The following is a 27201-nucleotide window of genomic DNA, read 5'->3' as shown; positions in this document are numbered from 1 at the left end:
TTCTTGAATGTTCTGCAGGATTGTGACACTAGGGACCACTTTCTGCTCTCTGGCTTTTCCTAACACTGGCCTGGCCTGGTTCTGTCTGGGCACTTCTTCTCAGTCTCCTTTCCTGGACAATTATCTATAACATGCTTCCAGTGGTGACTGTCCAAGATGACACTGTCCTGGGCTCTAGTCCCTATACTTCTTAGTGATTGGCTCTCGTGGATGAGTTCAGGAATCACCTCTGTGAGGATTGCTCTTAGATCTGCATATCCAAGCCTTTCTCCTGAGTGCCAGTCCCACATCACCATATTGGATCTCTCCAGCTGGATGGCTCATAAGTATCTCTAAGTCAACATACCTAAAACAACATGCCTCAAACTTTCCCCTTTGCCTGATTTCCTTTTTCTTCCTAAGGGTGACAACTCTTAGTCACCCAGGTTCAAAGCCTCAGACTTTTCACTCTCCCTCTGCCCCTCCATTTTCAACAAGCTCTATTCTTCAACCACCACATCTCTGAAATCTATCTCCCTTTCATTCCCCAGGCTACCCTAGTTGGGTGCATCATTTCTTGCTGAGGACTATGGAATGACCTCCTCACTGATCTCCTTGCCTCCTCTTCCTTTGCCTTCCATCCATCCCACCTCTAAGACACATTAGGCAGGTAACCCAGGGTAAATCACTGAACCTCTATGGGTCTCGGTTTCCTAATCTGTAAATATAAGGGCATTGGCCTCTGAGGTTCTTTCCATATCCAAGTTCAGGATCTTCTTTTACCTTTGTAGGTTGACATTTTTTGTTTTGTTTTTAGTTTTGTTTTTTTTTTGCAAGGCAAGTGGCTTGCCCAAGGCCACACAGCTAGGTCATTATGAAGTGTCTGAGACCGGATTTGAACCCAGGTACTCCTGACTCCAGGGCTGGTGCTCTATCCACTGCGCCACCTAGCAGCCCTTGGCATTTTTTTTTCTGTGATTTAGACAGGCTGGATGGTTTGCCCAGGATTATCCAGCCTGGATGAGTCAAAAATAGGACTTGACTCAAGGTCCTCTTGGGGCCAGTACTTCACTCATTTGCCTGCATGATTATTTGTGTACCAGAGGTATTTCCAGCTTGAGCTGACCTCCTTCTGCCATGGTTTGTTTAGTTGTTTTTCAGTCCAGTGTGACTCTTGGCCTCATTTCCGGTTTTCTTAGCAAAGATATTGGGCTAAATTACCATTTAAACTGAGGCCAATAGGGCTTAAGTGATTTGTCCAAGGTCATACAGCTTTGAACTCAGGTCTTACTGACTCCAGTATCAGTACTGTGATCCTGCTTCTGATCATCTCTTTTCCTCTCCTTTGCCAGGAGACAAAACACAGAGCAAGGAGGCGAAGAATTTGCTAGTGTGAGGCCTTTATTTTTTGGATCTCACTCTTTCTCCTGTAAATGGGAATAATATTTCTTGTATTACCTACTTAACAGAATGTAATAAGGGAAAGTGCTTCTCAAAATTGCAATAAATTTAGAAAAATTAGTTCAATCAAGTTGTCATTCAGCAAACGTTAATTACTATCTCCTTGATCCCAAGGATGTAGACAGGGAAGCGAGATAAGGCAAAGACTTTATATTTTGAAAGGGGTAGGTAACACATACACCAAGGGGATAGAATGTCCCATCTCCTCACCACCCACAGTGATCTGGTGAGAAGGGTGGCTTAGTGATTTGGGGCAATTCGCAAAGATCTCTTTAAGGATATCTTTTTTTAAGGCATGTAAACTGAGTCTTGGCTGGGCAAGGGGTTCCATGATTCCTAGGCAGGAAGGGAAAAGACTCGGCAGGGGGAATGAGTTTTGCAGAGGCATGATTGGAGGTGGAAAAGAAGAGTCCCATAGATGTTTTGTATGAAGAACAGCAATTCTGTTGGGTTGGAGCAGTTTCTGAGAGTAGGAAGAAAGATGCAATCAGAACGAGGAAGTAGACTGCTATCAGAGTAGAAAACTTTTTAAAAGACAAATGAGGAATCTATTTTTTAATAGGGAGGCAGCAGGAAGTTTCCCAAGTTACTAATATTAACCTAAAAAGGTAAATTGCATACTGGTTTTTGCTTTTGTTTTAAGATACTCAGCAAAGGAGGTAAAGGATTATATCCTTTTCTGGGTTACGTATAACACTGAATCTCTTAAATGGGACGGATAATTGAGAGTTGGGTGTGTTTTGTCATTTTTTTTCCTCGTTCCTTTGTAACTAATGAGTTAAGAAGACTTTGGACCAAGTCCTTGTGGCAGGACGGGCACTTGCACTGCCACCCTAGCTTAGTCACTCCACATAAGCCACATCCCCAAACAGCTCCCTGAAGCCTAAACCTGATGGAGCAGATGCTGGTGGTCTATTGTAGAGGAGAGAATGTCCTCATTGGAAGTTCCTAACTCAAGATTTAAACTGGTCTCCTTTTCCTAAAAGTAAAAAAAAAAAAAAAAAAAAAAAAGCTAATATCTGAAGATCATTGACTAATCACCTTGGAGGGACTTTAGTGATCCTTGGCATTTTATTACAGAAAAGGAAACTGAGGCAGGGAAAGAGGGAAGTGCGGTGCCTAATGCAGCTCAGAGGTGGAACCGGGCAGGGGAACGGAGTGCCAGGCTCGGGCCCCAGCTGAAGGAATCCTGCAGGTGCAGGTAAAGGTGAAGAGAACAAGGCGTGGTTTTCTCCGCAAGAAGACACAAGGGGGTCTGCCGAGGACGCCCCACAAATGAGGGCGTTTGTCCCTCTTTTAGAAGAAGACCCTGATGCCGGAGTGGCGGTGCCAGGACAAGCCGGTGCAGTGGATGGGGCTGGGCAGTGCCAGAGCCTCACTCTCTCCTCCAGCCCCAGCTGGGCCCAGCGGCCGGATGGGGGCCTGGGTGCGAGGCAGCCAGGGTTAAGCCACCTGCCCCGGGCCACACAGCTAGTGCCAAGCGACTGCGGCAGCACTCGAACCCCGAGCCCCCGACCCCGAGGAGGAGGGGCCGCCTCAGCCCCGCCCCCGGCCCGCCTTACCTGCGCCCCCGCCCACCTGGGCCCCGCCCCGCCCGCCCCGGCACCGCCCTCCCCGCGACTCCGGAGGCCACGCCCCTGGCCCGTGACGTCACAGGGGCTTGGATACAAAGAAACCTTCGGCCCACGCGGGTCGCCCGGGCAACCAGGGAGGGGGCGGGGCCGGCGGCGTCGCCGCCTTCAACTGTTGCGGAAAGGACTGGGGAGAGGAGCGGGCGGCGGAGGCGGAGCGGGAGCGGCCCCGGGGGATTGTTCCGGGCCGGCCGCGCCGCGTCCTCCTCCTCCTCCTCCCGGCGCTGCCTCCGGGACTGCGGAATGCGCTCGCCCCCTGCTCCTCTGAGCCAGGTAAGGCGCCGGCCCCCGCCCCCCAGCAGGTCCCGGCTCGCCGGCAACTTCTCCCGCAGTCTGGCACCGCCGGCCGGGAGCCCGCCCCTGGCCGGGAGGGACGTGGCTGCCGCTGCCCTCGGAGCTGCGCTCCCTGTGCTTGCAGTCCCGGCTGCGCTCCCCGGGCTTGCGGCCCCGGCTGGGCTCCCTGTGCTTGCAGCTCCGGCTGGGCTCCCTGTGCTTGCAGCTCCGGCTGGGCGCCCCGGGCTTGCAGCCCCGGCTGGGCTCCCTGTGCTTGCAGCTCCGGCTGGGCTCCCTGTGCTTGCTGCCCCGGCTGGGCGCCCCGGGCTTGCAGCCCCGGCTGGGCTCCCTGTGCTTGCAGCTCCAGCTGGGCGCCCCGGGCTTGCTGCCCCGGCTGGGCTCCCTGTGCTTGCAGCTCCGGCTGGGCGCCCCGGGCTTGCTGCCCCGGCTGGGCTCCCTGTGCTTGCAGCTCCGGCTGGGTGCCCCGGGCTTGCGGCCCCAGCTGCGCTCCCTGCGCTTGCAGTCCCGGCTGGGCGCCCCAGCTGGGCGCCTTGTGTTTGCTGCCCCGGCTGGGCGCCCTGTACTTGCTGCCCCGGGCTAGGCCGGGGTTTGGACTGGTGAGCGCCTGCCTGGCCTCAGATTACCTGACTCTTGAGTTGGGGCCAGGTGCGGGGTGGGGGGATCTGCTCTAAACCTGCCCCAAGCCTGCCCCGGCTGGGCCAGACTGGGCTACTACCCCCAGCCCTGCTGAAACTTTCCACGGCTTGAGGGGAGGAGAGTACAATCCCCACCCCTCACCCCCATTCCTCCAAACCATTCAGGTATGCCGGACAGCTGGGGCCATGTCTCCCTGGGGATTAGAACCCGGGCGCTCGGGATATATTGGGGGGATACCCTTCCCCGCTCCCCTACCCAACCGAACAGCCACTCTGTCCTTGAAAAAAGGAGTGTGAGTGGAGGGTCGGTTTGAAATGGCCCGCCTCCCATCACCCAGTGTCTGAAAGGAGCAAACCTACCTAATCCTGGGGAAGACGGCCCCTCGTCCCCCTTCTACCGCACCCCTCCCCTCCACCTGCTTGGCATCTCGCCCCGGATCTTGGGGAAGAGTAGTCACTTAATGAAATGCCCGTTGATGGTTAGGTGTATATTTTAGGAATGAGTCTGGATTGACCAGAGTTGATCATTTAGCCTCAAATCGCAGCCTCCTTGCCAGCTACCAGGACCTCGTGTTCATCTCTGTCCCTTTTTATCTTGGCATCCTATTGAATGTCCACTGTGAGCAAGGCAATGGTGCAAAAGGCTGCAGACATTGGCATTGTTTTCTTTTACTTTCTGGCCAGAGCCCTCGGTTTCATTGGTATAGGGATGAAGCTGATGATGATGATGATTGGTAGCTATTCTGTCCCTGGGGAGCACTGACAATTCCATAATACCTCTATCAGGGTCGTCTAACCTGTATGTATAGAGTTGAGACTCAGACCCTGGGGTTCCTGACTCTGTCACTGGCTCATATCTCCTGCATTCCCATTGTGTTGGATAGGATTACACCCAAACACTCTCTTTCTCTCATTTACAGCTCACTTGGGGGGGGGGGGGGTAAGGGCATATTTGTACGGAAAACACTATATAATTTAGGGGGAGACCCCTAACAACTAGAGAGATGAGTAGAGTGAGTCTCTGGGCATCTCTTCTGTTGATACCATACCCATGTCTCTACAGTAACAACTTTCTGCCATTCCTTGGCTGCTTTGAAAGGACAACCTCAAGCCCCTTGCTTCTACCACCCAGGTGATCTTACAGTGACAGAGAAGAGAGACAATGGATTGTCTCTGAAATAAGGCTTCCAAGTGACCAGTGACGATTTTTGATCCAGGCCCTTGGTGTCTTGGGTCCAGGTGGCATATTATTAGCAGACCTGTGTTCCTTGGCTGACTTCTTGGGGTTGGCTCAACTTCTCAGAGATGTTTGTGTTCTAATACACAAAGTAGATATTGTAGATAATATGTAAAAACATGTAATTCAGAGAGATAGGGAAATAGAAGAAGCTGTTAGGACTCAAGAGAAGTAGGCAGCCTGCCTGTTTCTTCAGACACTAGCTATGTGGGATCTTGGGCAAGTGATTTCACCTCTCAGTTCCCTTTCACCCTTATCTTTCCCCATCTGTAAAATGGACTTAAAAAAGGTTTCACTTCTCTTGATGTTGAGAGTTCCCTCAAATGTTAGGGGAAAGAGTTGTTGTCTGAAAAGTACATTGATGTTTGCCCTTCATTATTGAAGAAGGCCACAACATCAAGGGAGGTGATGCCATGACAAGTACATGAATTGGATTGGAGTGAGGGGCTGCTGTGTTAGGTCACCAGCCTCATTTTCTCCTCCAGGACCATCTGGGTCCAGTAGCCAGATAGGAATCAGGACAAATCCAGTCGTCCAGCTTTAAAGTGTTAGAGGAGGGTGAGTTATTACTAACGTTTGGTGAGCAGCTCGCTAGCAGACAGCTTCTATCCCTTTGCTTCTGATCTGACTTCCCCCACCTCTGCTGTTCAAAGTGATCTCCAAGTTATTTAACATCAGTATCTTTATTTTCCTATGAAAAGAGAGCATCTACATGGCCTTCATTCAATTATGAGGTAATTTGGGTGGCAGGATTAAGACCAAAATAATAGTATGCCCTCCCTAACATCTTGGTAGATAAAATATAAAGCACCCACTATGTGCTCAGTAAATAAGTGCCCACTGTATGCTATGGACTGAAGTTGGACACATGGTAGGATCATGGGTTTAGAACTAAAAAGATCTTAGAAGCCAACTAGTTCAAACCCCTCATTTTCCAGATAGGAAACTGAGACCATGAGAGATCCAGCTCTGTGTGTGTGTGTGTGTGTGTGTGTGTGTGTGTGTTTAATAGGCATTTCACTCTGCCTGCTGGCTAATCTGTGTGGTAAGTAAACACTGGAATTTTCATGGAAGAAAATCTCTCCCATCCCCTGTGCCTCCCTGCTCTTCTCTCCTGCATGTCTTTGTCCTCACTATGTGTTTGCTTAGATCCTCAAAGACCTGTGGCTTCTGGCTCCCAGATTTTCCCAGAGCCGTTAATCTTTACAGAAGCCAAAGTTGACCTGGGGGCTAGGTCAGATCACAAGGCCCCAGCTTATTTCTGGTTGTTAGAGAGCTGACATTTTGCCAGTAGAAGCAGGTGACTGCTGAGCCTTGATCCTGGCTGTCTGGGCTGTGATTTCTGAAGGAGGGTTCTTAAAACTGATGGTCCTTCAACTTAAAAAAAAATATTTTGACGACAATATTTTAATTGAACTGTTTTCCTTTGTATTCCTGGGTGTTGTCTATTCCACATTGGCAAATGTGATTCTAAGAAATGACTATCATATTTATTGGACCATCTATACCAAGCCCGTCTGAATGTGTCTCTCATTATCACACAGGATAGTGCAGCATTTTAAAAAACTCTCAAAAATAGATTTGTTGATTTGTTCACCTGAATACTCACAACGCTTAAACGAATAGATGAAGGTGGAGTGGGAGAACTGAGTTGCATCAGGGAAATGAAACAGCAGAGAAGTCACTTCCTCAAAACTGAGACTCTCATCTCAGCTCTTAGACAGTCATGCTGGTTGGTAAAAAAAAATGTCATCTCCCTGTGTGAGAGCCTGCCTCCCAGGAGCCTGGGGCAAGTTAGTGAAACAACAGCAGCTTGGACCTGGGTTTGAATTCTCCTTGGATGCTTGCCACCTTTGAGACCAAGTCACTTGACATCATTAGACCTCCCTTTCCTCATCTGTATGGACACAGGAGATGATTTTCAAGTTTCTTCTTACCTCTCTGAGATCCTATAACATGTTCAGGTCAATTAGTTATATGTGAGAACTTGGGGTTTTGCCCATGTAATGCCTTCCTAGACCATAACTGTGTGTTTTAGATTAGGCTTTTTTTTTTGGAAGAGGGTATAAATATAGATTTGTAAGTACATAAAAAAGTAAATTAAATATATACATATTTTATTTCTATTAAAATATATAGATTTATCCATAACCATCTATTGATATATTTCTATATCTGTTTAATTTCTATTTAGTAGACAAAGCTATCTATTGATATAATTCCATAACTTTAATTTCTATTTAATATATGGATCTATCAATACATTTATATATATTTAATTTTTAATATAAAGATCAAACTGTCTATTAAAATATTTCCATATCTATTTAATTTTTATTTAATATATAGATCTATTGATACATTTCTATATCTATTTAATTTTTAATATCTAGATCAAACTATGTCTATTGAAATATTTCCATATCTCTTTAATTTCCATTTAATGTATAGATCTATCTATAACTGTTTATTGATACATTTATATATCTAATTTCTACTTAATATATAGCTCTAACTACATTTATCTACTGATAATTTCCATAACTGTTTAATTTCTATTTAATATATAGATCTAGCCATCTCTTTTGATACATTTCTATATCTATTTAATTTTTATTTGTTATATAGATGGATCTATATTTATTGATATATTTCATATCTATTCAATTTCTATTTAATCCAAATCTGTCTATTGATATGTTTCTATATTTATTTAATTTCTATTTAATATATAGAGAGATTTATATCTGTTGATATATTTTTATATCTAACTGACTCTCAAAAGCCTGAATAACTGCAATGACTTTGGAACAACCTGTCTCCTGTTTTTATTTATGGATGTATCATTTCTCTCTATTAGAATATGATCTCCTGAAGAAAAGAGCCTCTCTCATTCTTTTCCTCTTTGCCTTTCCAGATTTATGCTTAATAAAGCCTGGTTTTCATTTTTTTGTGCTTGTATCCCCAGAATAGTACAAGGACTTGGAGCTTAGTAGGCACTTGTTGGTTTGGTTTTTTGGGGTTTTTTTGCAAGGCAATGGGGTTAAGTGGCTTGCCCAAGGCCACACAGATAGGTAATTATTATTAAGTATCTGAGGCTGGATTTGAACTCAGGTACTCCTGACTCCAGGGCCGGTGCTCTATCCACTGTGCCACCTAGCCCCCTCTTAGTAGGCACTTGTTTATAAAATATTTGTTGATTGATTGATGGTTGAGTTTATTTGTGTTCTTGCAAGATTTGGGATCTAATAAGAAATTAGACCTTGGAGAAACCTGTGTAAACTGGGAAATCTAAGAGAATTTTGTGCATGTTTAGTAAATAAATGAATGAATGAAAATTTCCAAAGATCTCTTAGGGGGTGAAGGCTTTTATGATTGTCCCTTATGCAGTGGGCAAAGTGGATAGAGAACCTGATTCAAGTTCCATTTCAGAATACAAGCAGATTGTGTGACCCTTCACCTCTCCTTATCTGGACAGTCTTCAATCTAGGAGTTATTAATTTTTTTTCTGTTTTGGCTTCATGTCATATTTTTTTTAAAATTCATCAAATAAAATTCATAAGATTATGAATGAAGCCAATTCTATTGACATAAATATATAATCCCCCCCCCCCCATTCAAGTTCATAGACAACCTGAAATTTATCCACTAACTTCTGGTTAAAGATTCCCTTCTCTGACACTGTAAGTTACAGGGAAGGTGCCAACCTGCCTTGATAGAGGGAGCTTTCTCACGTGGAAATTTGTTCTATTCTACCCACTTTGCTGGTAAAGTGAGAATGTATGTAGGAGAGAAGACACACCTCTCTCTCTCTCTCTCTCTCTCTCTCTCTCTCAGAATGTTTTTCAGAGTTGGAAGTTGACATGGTGTGATGAGTCTCTTATGGGCTCCTGGCTATGTGCTCTGTCTCTTTTCTCTTGAAATCCATAATTTACATAGAAGTCTATTACCCACCACTACCATACATGAGGCTATTCCTGATCCCCACAATAGGTCTTCCTTGCAACCCCCCTCCCCACCAAAAATCAACTTGTATTAATATACATTTAGGTGTGGACAAGGAAGCTGTCCTGATGGAGTGTAAGCTTTATTTCACTGGATCTAGCGTGGTGCCTGGTGTGTGTGTGTATGTGTGTGTATACACATATAGACATAAATATATGTGTGCATATGTATATATAATGTTACATGTGTATGTATATACATGTATATGACAAGTGATTAAAGCAAATGCTTGTGAATCAATTGGACTAGATTCACCCAGTTGACTGATTTTGATTAATGGTGGTCATCAGAGTTGACCAAACATTACTTCCCTCCAATCAGCAAGTATATTTTTTTAGAAAGATTTTATTTATTTTGAGTTTTACAATTTTTCCCCCATTCTTGCTTCCCTCCCCCCACCCCCCACAGAAGACAGTCTGTTAGTCTTTACATTGTTTCCATGGTATACATTGATCTCAGCTGAATGTGATGGGAGAGAAACTATATCCTTAAAGAAGAAAAATAAAGTAGAAGAGATAGCAAAATTACATAATAAGATAACGGGTTTTTTTCCCTTAATTTGAAGGTAATAGTCCTCGGTCTTTGTTCAAAGTCCACACTTGTTTCTCTGGATACAGATGGCATTCTCCATCACAGACAGCCCCAAGTTGTCCCTGGTTGTTGCACTGATGGAATGAGAAAATCCATCAAGGTTGATCATCACCCCCATGTAATCAGCAGGTATTTTAAAGGAATTCCTCCCCATGTTTTTGTCCCAGACTCCCTCTAGATGGCTGCTGAAGCTTTGGGGCCCTCTTCTCAGAGAAATGAATTTGCATTCATAAAATAAGTTACATCAGATTACAAAGGAAACCATTTCTATTGAATTAGACAACTTTAAAATTCAGAGACTTCAGATGAATGACCTTTGTTTAAGATGATATTAAGTTAGGGGGTGGCTAGGTGGTGCAGTGAATAGAGCATTGGCCCTGGAGTCAGGAGGACCTGAGTTCAAATTTGGCCTCACACACTTAATAATTAACTAGCTGTGTGACCTTGGGCAAGTCACTTAACCCCATTGCCTTGCAAAAATAAAAAAAATTTTTTTAATGATATTAAATTCCATTTAGTTTGTGCTTCCTTTAATCCATCTCTTAGCACAGTATATAGTAGGTATTTATAGTATATATACATACATACACACATACATATATATGTGTGTGTATGTAATAGGCACTTAATAAATAAACTCTTGTTGATTAGCTCCTCACACCATCCCTGTATAGGTAGGTGGTTATGCCTAGAGAAGGCAAGTGACTTATGATAATAATTGCTGTTTCCATAGCATTTTATGGACATGCCCAACAGTGCTGCCTAGGGAGGTGGTATTATTATCCCCATTTTACAGTTGAGGAAACCAGGACTTGGAGAAGTCAGTCAACAAACATTGATTAAACGCTTACTGTGTACCAGCTCCAGTTCTAATTGATGTGTATACAAAGAAAGGCAAAGACAGGCCCTCCTCAGGGAGCTCTCATTCTAATGGAGGAGACCACCAGAAATAGCCAGGCATGCGCAGGATGGGCACAATCGCTCCAAATGTTCCAGATGGGCAGGATTTGACCTCATCGCCCCAGGGACTCCAGAGATGCTAACAGGCTGTCACAGGTCTTCCTCTGGTGTGATACTCCATCCTGTGTTCTCCTACTTTTGTTAAGGCCTCATGACTAATTCAGCCTAATTGAAGAGGCCTGCTTAATTAGAGCCATCCCCTTGTCAATTGACACCTGGGGCACTGCAGGGAGGCTTTTTTCTCTTTTTTCCTCCCCCGGCCAGCCCCTACCTTGAGAAATTAGAGGAGAGAACCCGGCAGTGGAGGAGATCTAGAATATCATAGGAGTGCTCTGCCTTCAGATTAGAGACCTTTGTCACCTTGCTCTGCCCCAAAGCACACGGGATAGGAAGGGATACATTTAAAAGCAACAGACCTAGATTAAGGGTTTTTTGTATTGTGAAACCTTGGAGAAATTCAGGAGCAGTTGTATGCAAAGTAGGAAACTGAGGCTCAGAAAGCCCCCCACCCCCACCCCCACCCCCCGTGCTTTCATTCTTTTACTTAAGGGATATAACAGCTAGGAGAATCAATCTTCACAGGGGTGATGATGCTGGGCTGAAGATGAATGACCTGGACTAAAGGGATAGTTTGTGAGGTCACAGGAGTAGGCTGGACTGGATTAAATATTAACTAGTGACGGGATTAGGGGAGTTAAAAAGGCCGGATACCTTAGGGAGAAGAGCCCTCGCTTTGCAGTGGAGGAACCTGAATTTAAATCTTGCCTCTTAGTTGCCTGTATGATCTTAGGGAGATTACTTCACCTTGTATTAATATACATTTAGGTGTGGACAAGTAAGGTGTCCTGATGGAGCATAAGCTTTATTTCACTGGATCTAGCAGGGTGCCTGGTGTGTTTTTGTGTGTGTGTGTGTGTGTGTGTGTGTGTGTGTGTGTGCACGTGTGTGTGCACACGTGCACCCGCAAGTTCCAGGACTTGTTTTCTCACTTGTAAAAATAAAGGGGCAGGAGGGGAGGGCAGCTAGGTGGCGCACTGGATAGAGCACTGGCCCTGGAGTCAGGAGGACCTAAATTCAAATCCAGCCTCAGACACTTAATAATGACCTAGCTGTGTGACCTTGGGCAAGTCACTTAACTCCACTACCTTGCTCCCCACCCCCCACCCCAAAAATAAAAGGGCAAGCAAGACTAGAACAGGGGTTCTTAACTTAGGGTCTATGAATTTTTTAAATTTTATTTTAAATTAATTTTGATTTAATTTCCATTGTGTTGACTGATTTGTAATCTTCTGTATTTTATTCATTTAAAAACAGTTCTGAGAAGGGTTCCATGACCCTAGAAACATGAAAAATTCCAGGTTTGGTTGGCTTCTAAGGTCCCTTTCATCCTTGGGTTTTTGACATAGCTCCAAAATTTGAGTAATAATCTCTGACAGATAACTAGCATTTTAAGATCTGTAAAATAACTTTTAGATGCCTGGGAGGTGAATTCTACCCATTTTTTTCCATGAGAGTTAATTGCTACTCATAGGATGATTGAACATCTCAATGGGAGGCAAGTGGGGCCCAGGTGAGAGAGAAGAGGTTTGTGAGGTACTCCACCTCATCAGTTCTACTTCTTATCCCTTTCCCCTAAATATAAGCCCCCCCTCTCCCCCAGTAGATTCCATTCTTTGGAGCAGTATTTTCTATCCTCCGGGCTTTTACCCAGCTCAGGTCAGGTCATAGCTGCCCCATGCAAGCTAGAGATCCATGTCTTCCCTCCTGCATAGTCACTATTTTCTCTGATATTTTGCATTACCACAAAATAAAAACCGGTAGTACTGAGATTAGAATTTTCTGGCATAAAAACATGTTTTCTTATTAAAACAGAATATTTAAAAAGTGAACCTGAATTTTTTTCCTCCCATCATATATATTTTAAGTAGCTGCCTGCTTAGTCCCAATACTGGATTAGACTTCTGTTATTATTAACCACTCACACAGCCCATTATGGTGACAAAGTACTTTCCTGTTCCCTCAATGGGTCTTTTTTGGGTTTATGCACTTAATTTTTTTATTGGTGTTCAAAACCCCTCCAGCTATTATTATTTTTCACTGATGGACCTCTTCCCTGGAACAACTAAGTATAATCAAGCAAAACAAATTAAGTTTGCTCCCTGGGGAAGGTGTCTCCATTACGAGTCATGGCATGGATCAGAATTCCAAAGTCCTTTTAATAATGCTTTCTTTTACATTATTTCCATGTAAATTGTTCTCCTAGTTCAGTTCATGCAAATCATCCTTTTTTTTCCCTCTTGGTTCAGCATCTTCTTTCTTCCCACACCACCATTAGTCAACATGACCCAAATGATGGGCATCCACTGTGTTATCCATCCTATTAGAGTCTGCTGTAAATTTTATATATACATATATATGTATATATATATGTGTGTGTGTATATATACATATATATGTATATATATATATATATATACTCTTTTTTTTTTTTTGCATTTTCAAGCTCTTTTTCTGTTTTTGACCTCCTTGGAAGTATCATAGCTGTGTCAAAGGGTATGTACAATCTGATGACCTTTTGGGTTTAACCCAAATTTTGTTTCCAGAATTTGGTAGATTAATTCACAGCTCCACTAGCAGTGAATTAGTATGACTGTCTTATCATATTGTCCTTTTTTTGTCACCTGTGCCTTTTGAATGTGAAGTGAAACCTCAGTTATTTTACCTCTCTCTTATTAGTGATTTGGCGCATCTTTTTTTTTTTGCAAGGCAAATGGGGTTAAGTGGCTTGCCCAAGGCCACACAGCTAGGTCATTATTAAGTGTCTGAGACCAGATTTGAACCCAGGTGCTCCTGACTCCAGGACCGGTGCTTTATCCATTGCACCTCCTAGCTGCCCCACACATCTTTTTAATATGGTTGTTGACAGCTTATATTTTTTCTTTCTGTCTGTGGGAAACAGCTTTTGTTTATATTGATATGTGTGTCTATTTGTATACATAAATATATGTGTATGTATTTTATATAATTGTGTTTTTATATATCCATTTATATATCTCTAAATGTATATAAATATACTATATGTAGATATAGATATAAATATATATTTTATATGTAGATAAATAGGGTGTGAATGTAGTTATAGATATATATCTATAAATATATATACCCTATAAAAATATTATATGTATATATATTTATATTTCAGTTAGATCTTTTAGCAAAAGAATTTGCTACAATTTTTTTTGTCTGTGAACTGCTCTTCTGATTCTAGCTGCATTGATTTTGTTTATGCAAAGACTTTTCAATTTTTATATGATCAGAGCTGCCCTTCTTCACTTTTGTGATCACTTCCATTGTTTAGTTAAGAATGTGTCCCCTAACCCAGGGGTTCTTCAACTTTTCTGTCCTGGGCCCTTTTGTAGTAGTCTGGTGAAGCCTATGAACTCCTTGTCAGAATAATGTTTTTTAAATATAAAAATTTTAAAATATATATAGGATTACAAAAGAAATCAATTGTATTGGAAACATGCAAACATTTTAAAATTAAATGCATTAACACAAAATAGTAGGACTACAAAAGACATATATTGAAATACAGTTTTCAAAATATTTTGGGAAATGTTAAGAGTCCCTGCCCTCTCGTTAATTGTAAAAAGTTCCTTCTTTAATTCTTCTCCTTAATTGTAGCATCATTATGACTTTTTAGGTCATGCATCCATTTGGAGCAGTTTATATTTCAGTGTTCATCTATGCTGTATTTCTACTGAACTGCTTTTCCAAATTTCCTAACACTTTTTGTCGTATGAGTAGACCTTGTACTTTCTGTTTAGATTTATTGAACTAGGTTTTGTGTTTGGTTGCTTACCAAGTTTTTTCCCCATTAGTCAGTTTTTTTCTGTTTTCTTAACTGCCATGAATTAATTTTGTTTTTGTTTTGTTTTGTTTTGTTTTTTTAGATTTTTCAAGGCAATGGGGTTAAGTAGCTTGCCTAAGGCCACATGGCTAGGTAATTATTAAGTGTCTGAGGTCAGATTTGAACTCAGGTCCTCCTGACTCCAGGGCTGGTGCTCTATCCACTGCACCACCTAGCTGCCTCCCATGAATTAATTTTGATGATTATTGTGGCAATGCTAAAACTCCTTGATTCACTACCTAAAAAAAATATTTTCTCCTGAAAGGGCCCTTTTGTTCTTTCAGATCGATTTTATATTTTATCTAGTTCCATAAAGTAAGAGGCATATAGTATAATAACAATAGCTCTCACAGTAACAACATCGTCAGTTATAGTTCGCATTTATAGAGAGCTTTAAGGTTTGCATAGCACTTTGCAGTGGTTAGAAAGCCATCCTCAAAGCCCGGAAAACCTGGGTGCAGCTGCTGCTTCTGACACATACCAGCCGTGCTGGGTGCTTGGCAGCTCTGTTAAAGGCTTTTAAGTTGAGGCAAAGGTGCAACCTGGACTGTAAGGGGAATTTCCTGACCTGAGAATTACTTCTACCCATTAAGTCCCAGGTCCATTTATTTCTGTAAAGAGAGTTTTGTATTTTGAGAGATTGATTCCCAAAGCAATTTTGAATGGAATCTCTTCTCTTTGAGTTTTGTTAGTGCCATGCAGAAAGACCTATCACTTGGGATTTATTTCTTAGTCAACTTCTTTACAGAAATGACTAATTGTTCCAATTAATGTTTTTATTGAATCTAGGCTTCTCTAATCCATCATATTATCTCCAGATAGAAGTAATTTTGCCTTCTGTTTTCCTATGTTTATTCCCTCAATTAATTTCTTCTGGCCTTAGTACTAGACCTTGAAAGAATGTACTTGTAAATCTACCTAGTCCCATGGTGGGGGCGGTTGGTTGTTTTTTCCATTTGAGAGTTCATTTATGACTTGTTCATTTTCTGTTTCTGAAATTGGGTGGTTTTAAGTTCCTCATTGTTCTATTCATCTGGGAACTAGATGTTTTCATAAATGTTCGTTTAAGTTTTGAGTTTTGTTGGTGTGTAATGGCTAACTATTTCCTTTGATTTCTGCCTTCATCTGTTGTGAATTTCATTTGCTTCTCATAAAAACCCCAGAAAAAAATGAGCTATTGCTGCAGACTTAATTGCTCTCCCCCTTTTTTAAAACAAATCCTCCATTCTCCCTTCAGCTGCTCTAATGGTATTCCTAAATACACAGGTCTGACCTGGTAACCCCTCTCCTCAGTAAATTCCAGTGGCTCTTCATAATCTGGCTCCATTCTCCCTTTCTAGGCTCATTACTTCAGCTAAACTCGATGAAGACCCACCAGGTTGGCCCCCTTGCTTGACCCTCTTCCCCTATCCTGATAGTCTCTTTATTACTCATGATGGAACTATAGTCCCTCCCCATCCCTACCTCTGAGCATTCCTAGGTCCCTCCATGTTCACTTCAATCTTGGAAGTTGAGGAATGATTGAAAAATTGTGGTATGTGATCGTGATGGAGTACTATTTTGTTACGAGAAATGATGAGTAGGATGGCTTAAGAAAAACCTGGGAAGACTTATATGAACTGATGCAGTGACATGAGCAGAACCAGGAGAGCATGGTGCCCAGTAACCATGATCACCTCATTTTGAAAGATGTTCGCTCTCCTCTCCTTAGCCATCCAATGAGCCAAAGGACTGTGGATGAAAAAAGAGAGAACTGATAAACTCTGAATGCAAGTTGAAGCATCCTTTATTGTTTTTCCTTTTTTATTTTATTTTTAGCAACAAGGCTAACATGGAAATGTTTTTCATGATTTCACATGTATAATTAATATATATTTTCCTTCTCAATGGGTGGGGAAGGGGAAAGAGAGAATTTGGAATTCAAAATTTAAAAAAAGGTTCAAAACGATTTTTTTTAAAGTTCAATACACCCTTCCCCCAATTCCCCTTTCTCTATAGTCCACTGACACTGGCCTCCTTGCTCTTCCTTCCTCAAGACATTCCATCTTCCCAGTTTTGGACATTTTCAGTGACTGTCCCTTAGGCCTAGAATTCTGTTCTCCCAGCTTCCCTGCTTCCTTCCAGTCCCAGCTAAAGTCCCACTTTTTGTTTGATTCATATATATATATATCTTGTTTGTCCATAATTGTTTTCGTATTCTAGACTGGTTTCTCCTTGACGGTGGGTTTGGTGTACAACGCAGGGGATCTTCTACTTAGCACCTTCTACTATATGTAGGCAACCTGCTCCTTAGATGACCCCCCAATCAATCAGCAAGCATTTAATAATGGTTTGCTGGACAATGTGTTTATTATTAGTCTGGGGACCCACAGAAAGGACTAAACACAAGAACTCCTTGCCCCCAAAGAGCTTACCTTCTTATGGGGGAGTATGAATGGAAAGTGACTTCAGAGTTAAGGCATTAGTGACTGGGGCTGGGGATGGAGGTTGAGCATAAGGAAAGGTGATGTTTGTGTTGGGTCTTGAAGTAAGTTGGGAATTCTGAGGGACTGGGAATGAGGGTGGGAGAGCATTCTGGGCACTGGCCTTGCAGCCCCGAGTCATATGAACTTAGTAAGACATCCTAGATCTGCATTGATGAACATCTCAGTATTTCCATGCTGAGAGTTCTCACCAAATCCAACCCTTTCCCTACTCCCTTCCACAAATCTGAAAAGTGGTGAGTAATGTAAATATGTTTATAATAGTTTCACAGGTGAAGAAAGGTTGCAGGGTTTCCCCAGCAAAGCCAAGATGCACAATTTCCCTTTCCCTTTGCCTCCCATTTTTTTTGGAGGACTTCTAGGTCATAGAAAAACCTTGAGGCCTGTCATAGGCAATAACTTATTAGTTGTGTGACCTTTGGGCAAGTCACTTAATCCCTGTTTGCTTAAGTTTCCTCATCTATAAAAATGAGCTGGAGAAGGAAATGGCAAAAAATTCCAGGGTCTTTGCTAAGAAAACCCCAAATGGTTCAGGAAGAGTCCCACAGGACTGAACTATCATAAGCAAAGGACCCAGGATGACAGTTAGACTGGAGGGGGGTTAAGTGGGCTGTCAAGTAGAGGCTGATGGACCACTTATTGGACATCTATGTCCAGTATCAGGGATGCCTCAAGGGTTTAGGTTAGACTCTGGAGGGCTGCAAAGACCCTTCCGACTCTGATCTTTGGGGCTGAGTCCTAGATGGGTCCCAAGGACACATTCTTGTACTTAGTAGATGTTTAATGAATGGTTGGTTGGATTGGCCTGATTTCTACTGAGGCTTCCAGCATACATCTACTCTTTAGCTGTGGGACAATATGTGAGGCATCTCGTCAAGCCGACTCATTTGACTGGATGAGGAAGGTGTAGATATGGTCTGGAGTTGAGGTGTCTCTAACTTTAGACTTTGGGGATTGGGCCATTTAGCTGGGGCTTGGTCTCTAAGCTGACCTCTGCAGTTGGAGCCAGCAGCCTGGGCTGCAGACACACTGGATCACTTATTAAGCTCACCTGATGCTAATGGTAGTCCAGTTCTCCAGTATGTGGTAGACCTTTGATTCTCCTGCCCAGGTAAGAAGCATAGAAGGGAGCTGTGTGAGATGCTGAGGTGGGGGGGAGGGGGACCGCTGCTGGCCCACCCCACCCCCAGTCTGGCCAGTTTAGCTGGCCAAGACCCTGAACCTTGGGATGATAATCCCAGGGGTCTGACTTCCTTAAAAAAATAATCTTACATAACAGACAAGCTTGTTCTTACTGACTCAACCTGCTTCTCTTTATAACCTAGTGGGTTATTTCTCAACCAACAGGAGAGTGTTCTCTCATTTAAATAAAAGTCACGTAGAGGTTATCACAGATGTGTTCTCTCTGGGGGAGAAAAGAGGGAGGTGGAAGAGAATGAGAAGTAAAAGGGGCCTAGGCATAATATCATAGGTTGGGGAATGATTTTCTTTGGGGTAAGATTCCTTCCTCCCTTGCTTCATTTAAAAAAATATTAATGTTTAATTTTAAAAACATTTCTCTCCTTTTCTATACAAATCTTTACCAAAGCCCTGGTTTTTAGGGGGCAGCCTGCAATTCCTTTGACATTTAATACCTGTGTGATCATGGACAAGTCCCTTAGCCTCCTTGGGGCCCCTCTCCTGTTCCTTGATGATTAAATAAGGGGTTTGGGGATCTTTCCACCTTTGAGCTTTGATCCCTCAAAAGGGAAACAAAAATCTTTAATGTGTTTAATGGGAATTCCTTAGGCTTCATCTGGGGGCAAAGGCCAGAGATCAAGGCCATAGCCTGTCTACAAACAGCAGGGAAGATTCTCTTGGCTGACTAAGGATTTACAGCTTCTCCTCTAAGCCACCCAAACTTTCTACCAGAGGGAACTTCAGAGGCCAACCCCCTGTCTTTAAGGATGAGGAAACTGAGACCTAGGTAGGGCAAGCATCACCCCCATTTTATAGATGAAGACAGAGTTTGTAGGTGCCAGGGCTCCGCTGGGATCATGATGTCCATCATGTGGGTGGGAGAAAAGTGACCAGTAGATGGGGGTGAGGTGAGGCAGCAAGGAGAAGGAAAAGATGAAGTGGCAGGGGAAGGGGGGAGGATGTGGAGGTAGGAAAAAAAATCCCCTTCTGCCAGACAGACTTTTTTTAAAAATGGAATTTCACATCTTCCTGTTTCTGTGGTATGTATGTATGTATGTATGTATGTGTGTGTGTGTGTGTGTGTGTGTGTGTGTGTTCAGGACTGGCCCAGTCTCCCTGGATGTCACAAGAAAGTGGCTGGTGTATATTTTGAGCCATGTTGGAGGCTGGGAATTAATTGCAAAGTCATTTCCCCAGGAGGGGGCCTGGGAGGTGTCGCAGCATCAGGGCTAAAATTAAAGCTGCTCAGGGGCAGGGCAGATGGGGGGGTGGGGGGCACTGCCAGAGGTGTGAAGGGAGGCTTTGCTACCCCTGGGAAAAAAGGTCTCTTTGGGTAGGGAGGTACCCCTCCCCCCAGATAACACACACCCTTCACCCTCAGCCAGTATCACCAGCTGGGAAAGACAGCTTGGGGGAAGAGTGAGGCTGCCAGGGACACAGGCTTTATTTCGCCTATTAAAATTCTCAGGCTTGGCTTGGTGGCTGCACACACCTGGGAGCAATCTGGAGCTAAATGGAGACGAAAACCCCTCCCCTTCCCCTTCTCTCCTCCCTTTCTGTCTTTCCTCCCTTCTTGCCTTTCTTTTTCCTCTTCCTTTCCTTCCCCATCCCCTCTTTGTCTTTCTTCCTCTCCTCCTCCCTTTCTCCTCTTTCTTTTCCCTCTGCCTTCTTTCCCATCCCCCTACCTTTTGCTCTTCCTCCCCTTCCCTTCCCCTCCTGCCCTTCCTCCTTTCCTTTTTTCCCCTTCCCTCCTCTCTCCTTCCCAAGAGATGACCAGTGAGCTCCCCACAGGTACCTTTCAGCCCCTTCTCCCACCCACATGTTGGTTGGTTCAAGGGCTCTATAATGGTGATGCCTTCAGATCCTGTAGTGAGCGATCTGGAGTCTTAGGGTAGAGAAGAGACTAGTGAGTATCTAAGGAAACAACAAACATTTCTTAAAAACCCATTTTGTGAAACTGTGCCTGCCTTCCCTTCTCTGAGGGAAACAACATAAATGTACACAGGTATATAATAGATAGATCCAAGGCATTTTGGGAGGGAATAGACACTCGCAAGTAGAAGAGCAGGGTTTAGAAGAAAATAAATGATTTTGAGAGGTGGAGGGAGTGCATGGGACACAGCCGGTGCAAAGCCTTGGAGATGGGAGATGAAAATATTGAGTTGGAGGAATAGCCGATTCAGATTGACTGAACCTGTAGTGCACATGAAGGGGAGGCGAAACTTCAAGGTTCATCCATACCTGGACCTGAATAGGAGTCCCTTCTCCAATGCCTCTCCACAAGTAGTCATCCAGTCTCTAGCTACAGACCTCCAATGATGGGGAGCCAACCACCTCCCGGCACAACTTTCTCAGGTTTTTATTAATTGCTTTGTCAAGGATAGATTTTCATTGTAAGAGACAATGTAATATAGAGGGTTGGATGGTGAAGTGAGGAAGACCTGGATCCATATCCTCTCAGGGAGGACAGGTCTCTTCATCTGTCTGTGCCTCAGTTCACTCATCTGTAACACAATGGGATTGGATTCATGACTTCTAAGAATCCTTTGATTTAGGTTCAGTATTGTGGCCATCCTCCCATTTCTGAAAACACTGAGACATGTTCCTTTGATCATTCCTACTGGGTGGGGGGAAAGGGGGCAATCAAATTTCAATCAGGTTTCTTGAATTCATTTACTCCTACAACATTCATTCCAAATGTATTTTCATTAGGGGTGGGGAAGGAGGACAAATTTCTCTTTATCTTCCCCTTTTTCCCTGCTCCCCTCAGGAATATCTAGAGATGGTCAAGAAGATAGGGCACTAGACTTGGGGGTCAGCAAGACCTAGGTTCCAATCCCATATTGGACACTAGCTGTGAGATCCTGGGCCTACTCAGGTACTGAATGTTCCTGGTCAACTTATTTCGTTCTGTAAAATGGCAGGAGGTTTGATTTGATGGTCTGCAAGAGTCCTCTCAAGTCTAACTCTGCTCCTGGGTGGTTGGAAAAGGAGATTTATTCCAAGCATCATTTAGAGAGGGTGGTAAAGGGCTTCTCTATCTGTTCTGCATATGTTTTCTGGGAATGGAGTTATGTATTAATTTCCTTTCTGATGTTCTGCCTCACATTCTCTAGTTTGGTGTCCAAAAGTTCTGAAGTCACTGTGTGCCATCAACCTTTAACTACTGCAGTGGGGCCGGGCCTGAACCCGATGATGCATCCACTGCAGAGGGCCATTAGCAGCATGCGATTAAAGCATCCCATTATTCCAGTGGGGGACCAGAGATAACTGAGTAAGATAGCCAATCTCTTATCCATGGACTTTGTGGGTTATCCATGTCCCAGCCAGAACTGGTGAACTGGACCCCTTTGGCAGTAGTCTGCCAAAGCCTATGGTCCTCCTTTCAGACTTAAAAGTTTTAAATACATAAAAAAAAATGTGAGCGAATTTTATTTTTGGCTGCATTGTGGCCTATATATGGAATTGTTCATTATTTTTCAGTCATGTCCAACTCTTTGGGACTTCATTTGGGGTTTTCATGGCAAAGATACTGGAGGGGTTTGCCATTTTCTACTCCAGCTCATTTGACAGATGAGGAAACTGAGGCACATAGGACTAAGTGACTTGCCTAGGTCAAACATCTAGTAAGTGGGAAAGATGGGGCTTTGTGATTTCAGACCTGGCCCAATGCCATCAAGCTGTCCATGAGAAATTGATGCTAAACCTTTGAGGGAGTTTTCCTAGGTTCCTCAGACCAAGTGAAATGTGAACCCCCTTATCCCTTGTTTTTTTCTTCCAAACCTAAAAAAAAAAAAAAGCAAAACTCCAACTTTGTTGTTTTGACTTTTTGTTCCTCTACTCCATGTCCTTCAGCTATTAGCATGAGTGACCTAAGTTAGTTATTCCATTAAGGACCTGCAGAGGATGAATAAATAAATTCAGAAGGGATTAAGGACTACTCCAGAGTAGGTGCTTAGTTGAACCCAGATTTCTTCCCCTTGAACTAAGAGATTTTTTTTTTTTAGTTTTTTGCAAGGCAAATGGGGTTAAGTGGCTTGCCCAAGGCCACACAGCTAAGTAATTAAGTGTCTGAGATTTGAACTCAGGTCCTCCTGATTCCAGGGCTGGTGCTCTATCCATTGCGCCACCTAGCCACCCTGAAATTTTTCTTTCATTATCTACTTAATGTAGTTCAAGCTACTGCATTAACTTGATTGGGAAGATCTCTCTCTCTCTCTCTCTCTCTCTCTCTCTCTCTGGCTCTTTCTTTTGACTCAGTGTTGAGGCTTTAGAAAATCTCTTTCATTACACGCCTTTATCTCAGACCAGGTCCCAGAGATAAAAAAATTTTTCCTTCTGCTTTAGTTCTCAGCATCCCTACTCACAAGGGATTTGAGCGCAAAAGAAATGGAGCTGTAGCAAGAAAGAATTGTAGTTTTAAAAAAAATCAAAACCATTCTTATTCAACCTAGGGTTGAATTCCACAGAGAGAAGAAAGCACAGGTTGGAGAATCATTTTTTCCCTGATACTGCCTCCAACATTTACTCCCTGTGTGATGTTGGGTGATGGTTTTGTCCTCTGGGTCTTTGCCTCCTCCAACATTTACTCCCTGTGTGATGCTGGGTGGTGGTTTTGTCCCCCTGGGTCTGTGTCTCCCTGTGTGATGTTGGGTGGTGGTTTTGTCCCCCTGGGTCTGTGTCTCCCTGTGTGATGTTGGGTGGTGGTTTTGTCTTTTTCTCCACCAACATTTTCCACCTGTGTGATGTTGGGTGGTGGTTTTGTCTTTTTCTCCACCAACATTTTCCACCTGTGTGATGCTGGGTGGTGGTTTAATTCTCTGGATGTGTGTCTTTTCATCTCTAAAATGGAGAAAGTTGAAATAGATAGCTCTGTGGTCCCTCGCAGCCTTTATTGGTTATCCCTGACAGCTTATTCACCTAGCAGACTACTTGTAGCCTTGAAGATCTTTTATTTCTGACCATCACCAGAGCCCTCATAGACTGCAGCAGGGTCCCAGGCATCCAGAAGAAAATAAACAGAGGCTGGAAGCAGTAGACTCAGAGTTGGTAGAAGATGGACAGGGTTAGGACTGGGTAGCTCAGGCCCAGGAGTTGGCCTTTTTCTCTCTTGTCTCTGTGATTATTGAGTACCGGTTCTCTGTTACTGGTGATCTCTTTGTAGAACAAAGAAGCTTCTGTGGCATTTGGCATTTGGGTTGTCTGGCCATGCCCAGCTGAAGGGATGGAGAGAAGTAGGGCACCAGAGATCTTGCCAGACCACTGAATGAGCTCAGGCCTGTCTCTAGCCTCACTTTGCCGCTCACCAGGAAAGCCAGGTCATGTCAGGGGGTGAGGAGGGCTTTGGGGATTTGTAGGACCTGAGCAGAGCCAGGAGTGGAGATTCAGGTCCGGTCTGCTTGAATAGAGAGGGGAATTTGTTGTTGCCTGTCTGGCTTGGGTGCCTGTTCCAGGCCTGACTTTCCAATTGCTTTCCCATTAGCTGCTCTATTGGAGTACCCTGGTATAAGGAAGCAGTTTGGATTCAACCGTGGGCAAACAAGACAGTGTGACTGTCCTGTTTCTTTCTTCCCTAAATTCAGGGAATTGGGGTACTTTAACTGGGTGGGGGAATGCAGCAAATGCAGGCTGCCGTAACTGGAAGTTGAGAGGTTGGCATTCCGGGGCCAGGATAATAAATGAGGGCTGTGCGCTTGGACGATGTTCTTCCTGCCTAGTTGGATTTCATCGAGTTCCTTTTCAAGATGAGAAGCGTTTTGAAAGCCTCAGTAAATTAACCCTAATATGACTGTTTTCCCAAAATGTTATTTTTGTTTTCCAGCTAAAGGACACTTAGACCAACTATTCTTTCGGTTCAGGTTGATAGAGTTGGAGAATGTCTGGCTTTGGTCAACTTCATTAGTTCCAGTCAAACCATTACATTTACTGGGAGCTTACTGTGTGCAGGATGGTGGATCTGGAGGACCCAAGTTCACATCCAGCCCTTCTTCTTCCCAGTGACTTGTCACACTGGCATTTAACCTTTCTTTCTTTTTTTTTTTTGCAAGGCAGTGGAGTTAAGTGACTTGCCCAAGGTCACACAACTAAGTCATTAAGTGTCTGAGGTCGAATTTGAACTCAGGTCCTCCTGACTCCAAGGTTGATACTCTATCCACTGCACCATCTAGCTGCCCCGAATTTAACTTTTCAGTGCCAGATGTGACTCCCAAGTTATAGCTCTGATGTTGAATCAGCCTTGTTTGAGGGCATTACCTAGACCCAGATTCTCTCTGGCCTACTGGAATCTAGGATCAAACACCCCTCCTCTTCCCGCCCTACTCCCTGAGCCAACTTGTGTCAGCAAAGGACCCTGTCATACCCCATCCTTGGCATTTGCATTGTCCTTGGGATAAATACAGAAGCAAAGACAAATTTCAATTGAGAGTGCTGAGTGATGGAGCTAGTCTTCCCTTTTCTCTGTTGAGGGGGGGCAAGTTTCAGAATAAGGCGTATGTTGTCTTACATGTCCCATGGTTGGTTTCAGTTTTATTTTTTGAGCTACACTTGGTTAGGTGGTGTCTCTATTGGGGAAAATCCACTAAGAGCACCCCACTAATAGATCCAGCAAAAATATCACCCTGCTAATAGACCCAGTAATAAAAATATCACCCCACTAAGACTCAATAATAGCACCCCACTAATAGAGCCAATGAAATACTGCCCCAATAGACACCTCACTAAGAGACTCAGTAATAGTAATTATAACAGTAGCACCTACCAATAGAGCCAATGAACTACCAAATGCCTAACAGACCCAGTAATAATAATATCACCCCACTAAGAGACCTAGTGGTAAGAATAGAATAATACCACCTCTGAGTCAGGACCAAATAAGTTAAAGTGGGGATATTGGGATGGGATGACAATACTTTTTTTTTAGGTTTTTGCAAGGCAAATGGGGTTAAGTGGCTTGCCCAAGGCCACACAGCTAGGTCATTATCAAGTGTCTGAGGTCAGATTTGAACCCGGGTACTCCTGACTCCAGGGCCAGTGCTTTATCCACTATGCCACCTAGCCGCCCAACAATACTTTCAAACACCTTTTTTCCAATTCAAAATTTTTAATGCCATTTGTTTTTTAATATCAGCTTCATTTGTGAATATATCCTTCCTCTCCTCAGCTCCATGTAATGATTATAACAGAGATATATTTAAGAGAGTGGGCACAGCAGTTCAGCAAAGTCAACCAACCTGTCTGTAGTATATGTGATATTACATGCCCATAAGCCCCCGCCTCTTCTATGAAGGAAGGATTGGAGCATTCTTTTTTCCCCCACCTTTTTTTTTTTAAAGAAATAAAACAGTTTAAAAAAACAACTAAGACAATACTGCTATCCAGGATGTGGGGGAAATCAGGAAAGACCTTGAGTAGGAGGTAGTGGCTAGGCTGGGTGCTTCGAAGAGGGTAGGGATGCTTGGCTGGTGGCGGGGGGGGGGGGCGTATTCTAGGAATCAGGGAGAAGGCAGAAGACAGATGGCTGTTTGTGGGATCATAGCTACTGGGACTGGAAGGCTTTCAGAAACCATCCAATCCATCTCTTTCATTTTACAGATGAAGCAACAGAGTCCAGAGCACTTATCATTTATGCTGCATTGCTCTATCCGAGACATCCAACAAACTGCTTTGACTGGATTAGAGAGTGGTGGAAGGCAAAAGACCTAGAAATATTTTTGAGAGTTCTCTGGAAGGGGATATTAAATGGGAGGCCAAGAATTTTGTATTTTATCCTAGAGCAACAAGGAGCCACTGGAGATTGTGAACTGGGGAGTAACACGGTCACCTCTGCTCTAGGAATATCAATTTGGCAACGATGAACATAATGGGTTGGAGAGAGAAGAAGTTGGAAGCAAAGGGACCATTAAGGGACTGATATAAAAGACCAGGGGAGTGATGTGGAGGGCTGTAGGAATAGAGGGGAGAGGCAGGATACGGGAACTGTTGGGCAGGAAGAGCTGGCAAGGCACTGCCCAGTCTGGAGCTGTGATTCTCCCCTTGTGATTCCGTACACGCTTTCCTCTGGGGTCCCCGTCCTGATTGGTCCTCTTCCCCTTTTAAGAAGTCGGTCCCAGTGGATAGTGACCTGGCCGGTGGCAGAGGCCACGTGTATGAGCATCTTGCATTTTGGACCAGCCCTCCTGCCGGAGGGACGAGACACTTGGCCATCTGGATGCAAATGGGCTCCTGTCCTAGACTTTCTCATTTTCACCTCCTGTCCTGGTGAAAATAAAATCAGAAACCCCAAAGGCAAGCCATCCTCAAATCTAAACTCTGTAAGTAATTAAGCCCTCACTTCAAACAACCACATTTTTTAAAAAGCTGTAATTTTTGTAGCTGAAAATAGCCTCCTGTTCAGAGAGCCAGAGAAGCTCTTGATCCGGCCCATTTTAACTCCACTTTGGAGTCTTTTTAGCTTAAGTTGTCCAGGCCCTTGGCAGTTCTTGTAGGTCTTGTTCACAGTGAGCTGTAAGGGAAACTGACTTTCTCCTTCCCAAAAGGACAGGATTAGAGCTTTTTGTTAAGATTATGATAGAATGTTTTTTTTTTCAAGGTAGACCCACCATTTATTCCTTCTGGACCTTTCCTAGCATTCCCCCAGTCTTTCAGTCCCTGGGCATCAGGGGAGACTGGGTCATAGAGTGAGAAGTAAATTGGATTTGGAGTCAAAGAACCTGACTTTGCCAATCACTGTATGGGCGACTTTGGGCCAATCATCTCACCTCCTTAGGTCTCATTTTTCTCATTGATAAACTGAAGTGATTGGGACATGGTAACTCTTGAGGCCCCTCCCAGCTCA

At 43.7% G+C, this 27201-nt stretch overlaps 1 protein-coding gene and 1 long non-coding RNA gene across 6 annotated transcripts in view; both read left to right on the top strand.

Annotated features, from left to right (window-relative positions):
• LOC141488699 (uncharacterized) overlaps window positions 1-2927 on the top strand; it is a 35027-nt gene extending 32100 nt beyond the window's left edge. The window contains exon 5 of the long non-coding RNA XR_012468762.1: window positions 2521-2927. This is a non-coding gene — a long non-coding RNA (uncharacterized LOC141488699). The remainder of the gene's footprint in view (window positions 1-2520) is intronic.
• The window catches only part of RAB11FIP4 (RAB11 family interacting protein 4), a 172765-nt gene that overhangs the window by 113303 nt on the left and 32261 nt on the right, over window positions 1-27201 (top strand). The window contains exons 1-2 of one of the 5 annotated variants that reach the window (XM_074188983.1): window positions 3156-3344; window positions 25959-26677. The exons of 1 other annotated variant lie outside the window; for it this stretch is intronic. In XM_074188983.1, coding sequence (XP_074045084.1) covers window positions 26513-26677 — 165 coding nt within the window. In that variant the 5' untranslated portion in view covers window positions 3156-3344; window positions 25959-26512. Of the gene's footprint in view, window positions 1-3049; window positions 3345-25958; window positions 26678-27201 lie in introns of those variants that run through there. 3 more of the 5 variants (XM_074188984.1, XM_074188986.1, XM_074188985.1) reach the window with 3 other exon arrangements.

The sequence above is a fragment of the Macrotis lagotis genome, chromosome 5, assembly GCF_037893015.1.
Source record: "Macrotis lagotis isolate mMagLag1 chromosome 5, bilby.v1.9.chrom.fasta, whole genome shotgun sequence".
NCBI classification, from domain to species: domain Eukaryota; kingdom Metazoa; phylum Chordata; class Mammalia; order Peramelemorphia; family Peramelidae; genus Macrotis; species Macrotis lagotis.
The sequence above is the reverse complement of the archived record's forward strand: the minus strand, read 5'-3'. Positions and strand labels throughout refer to the sequence as shown.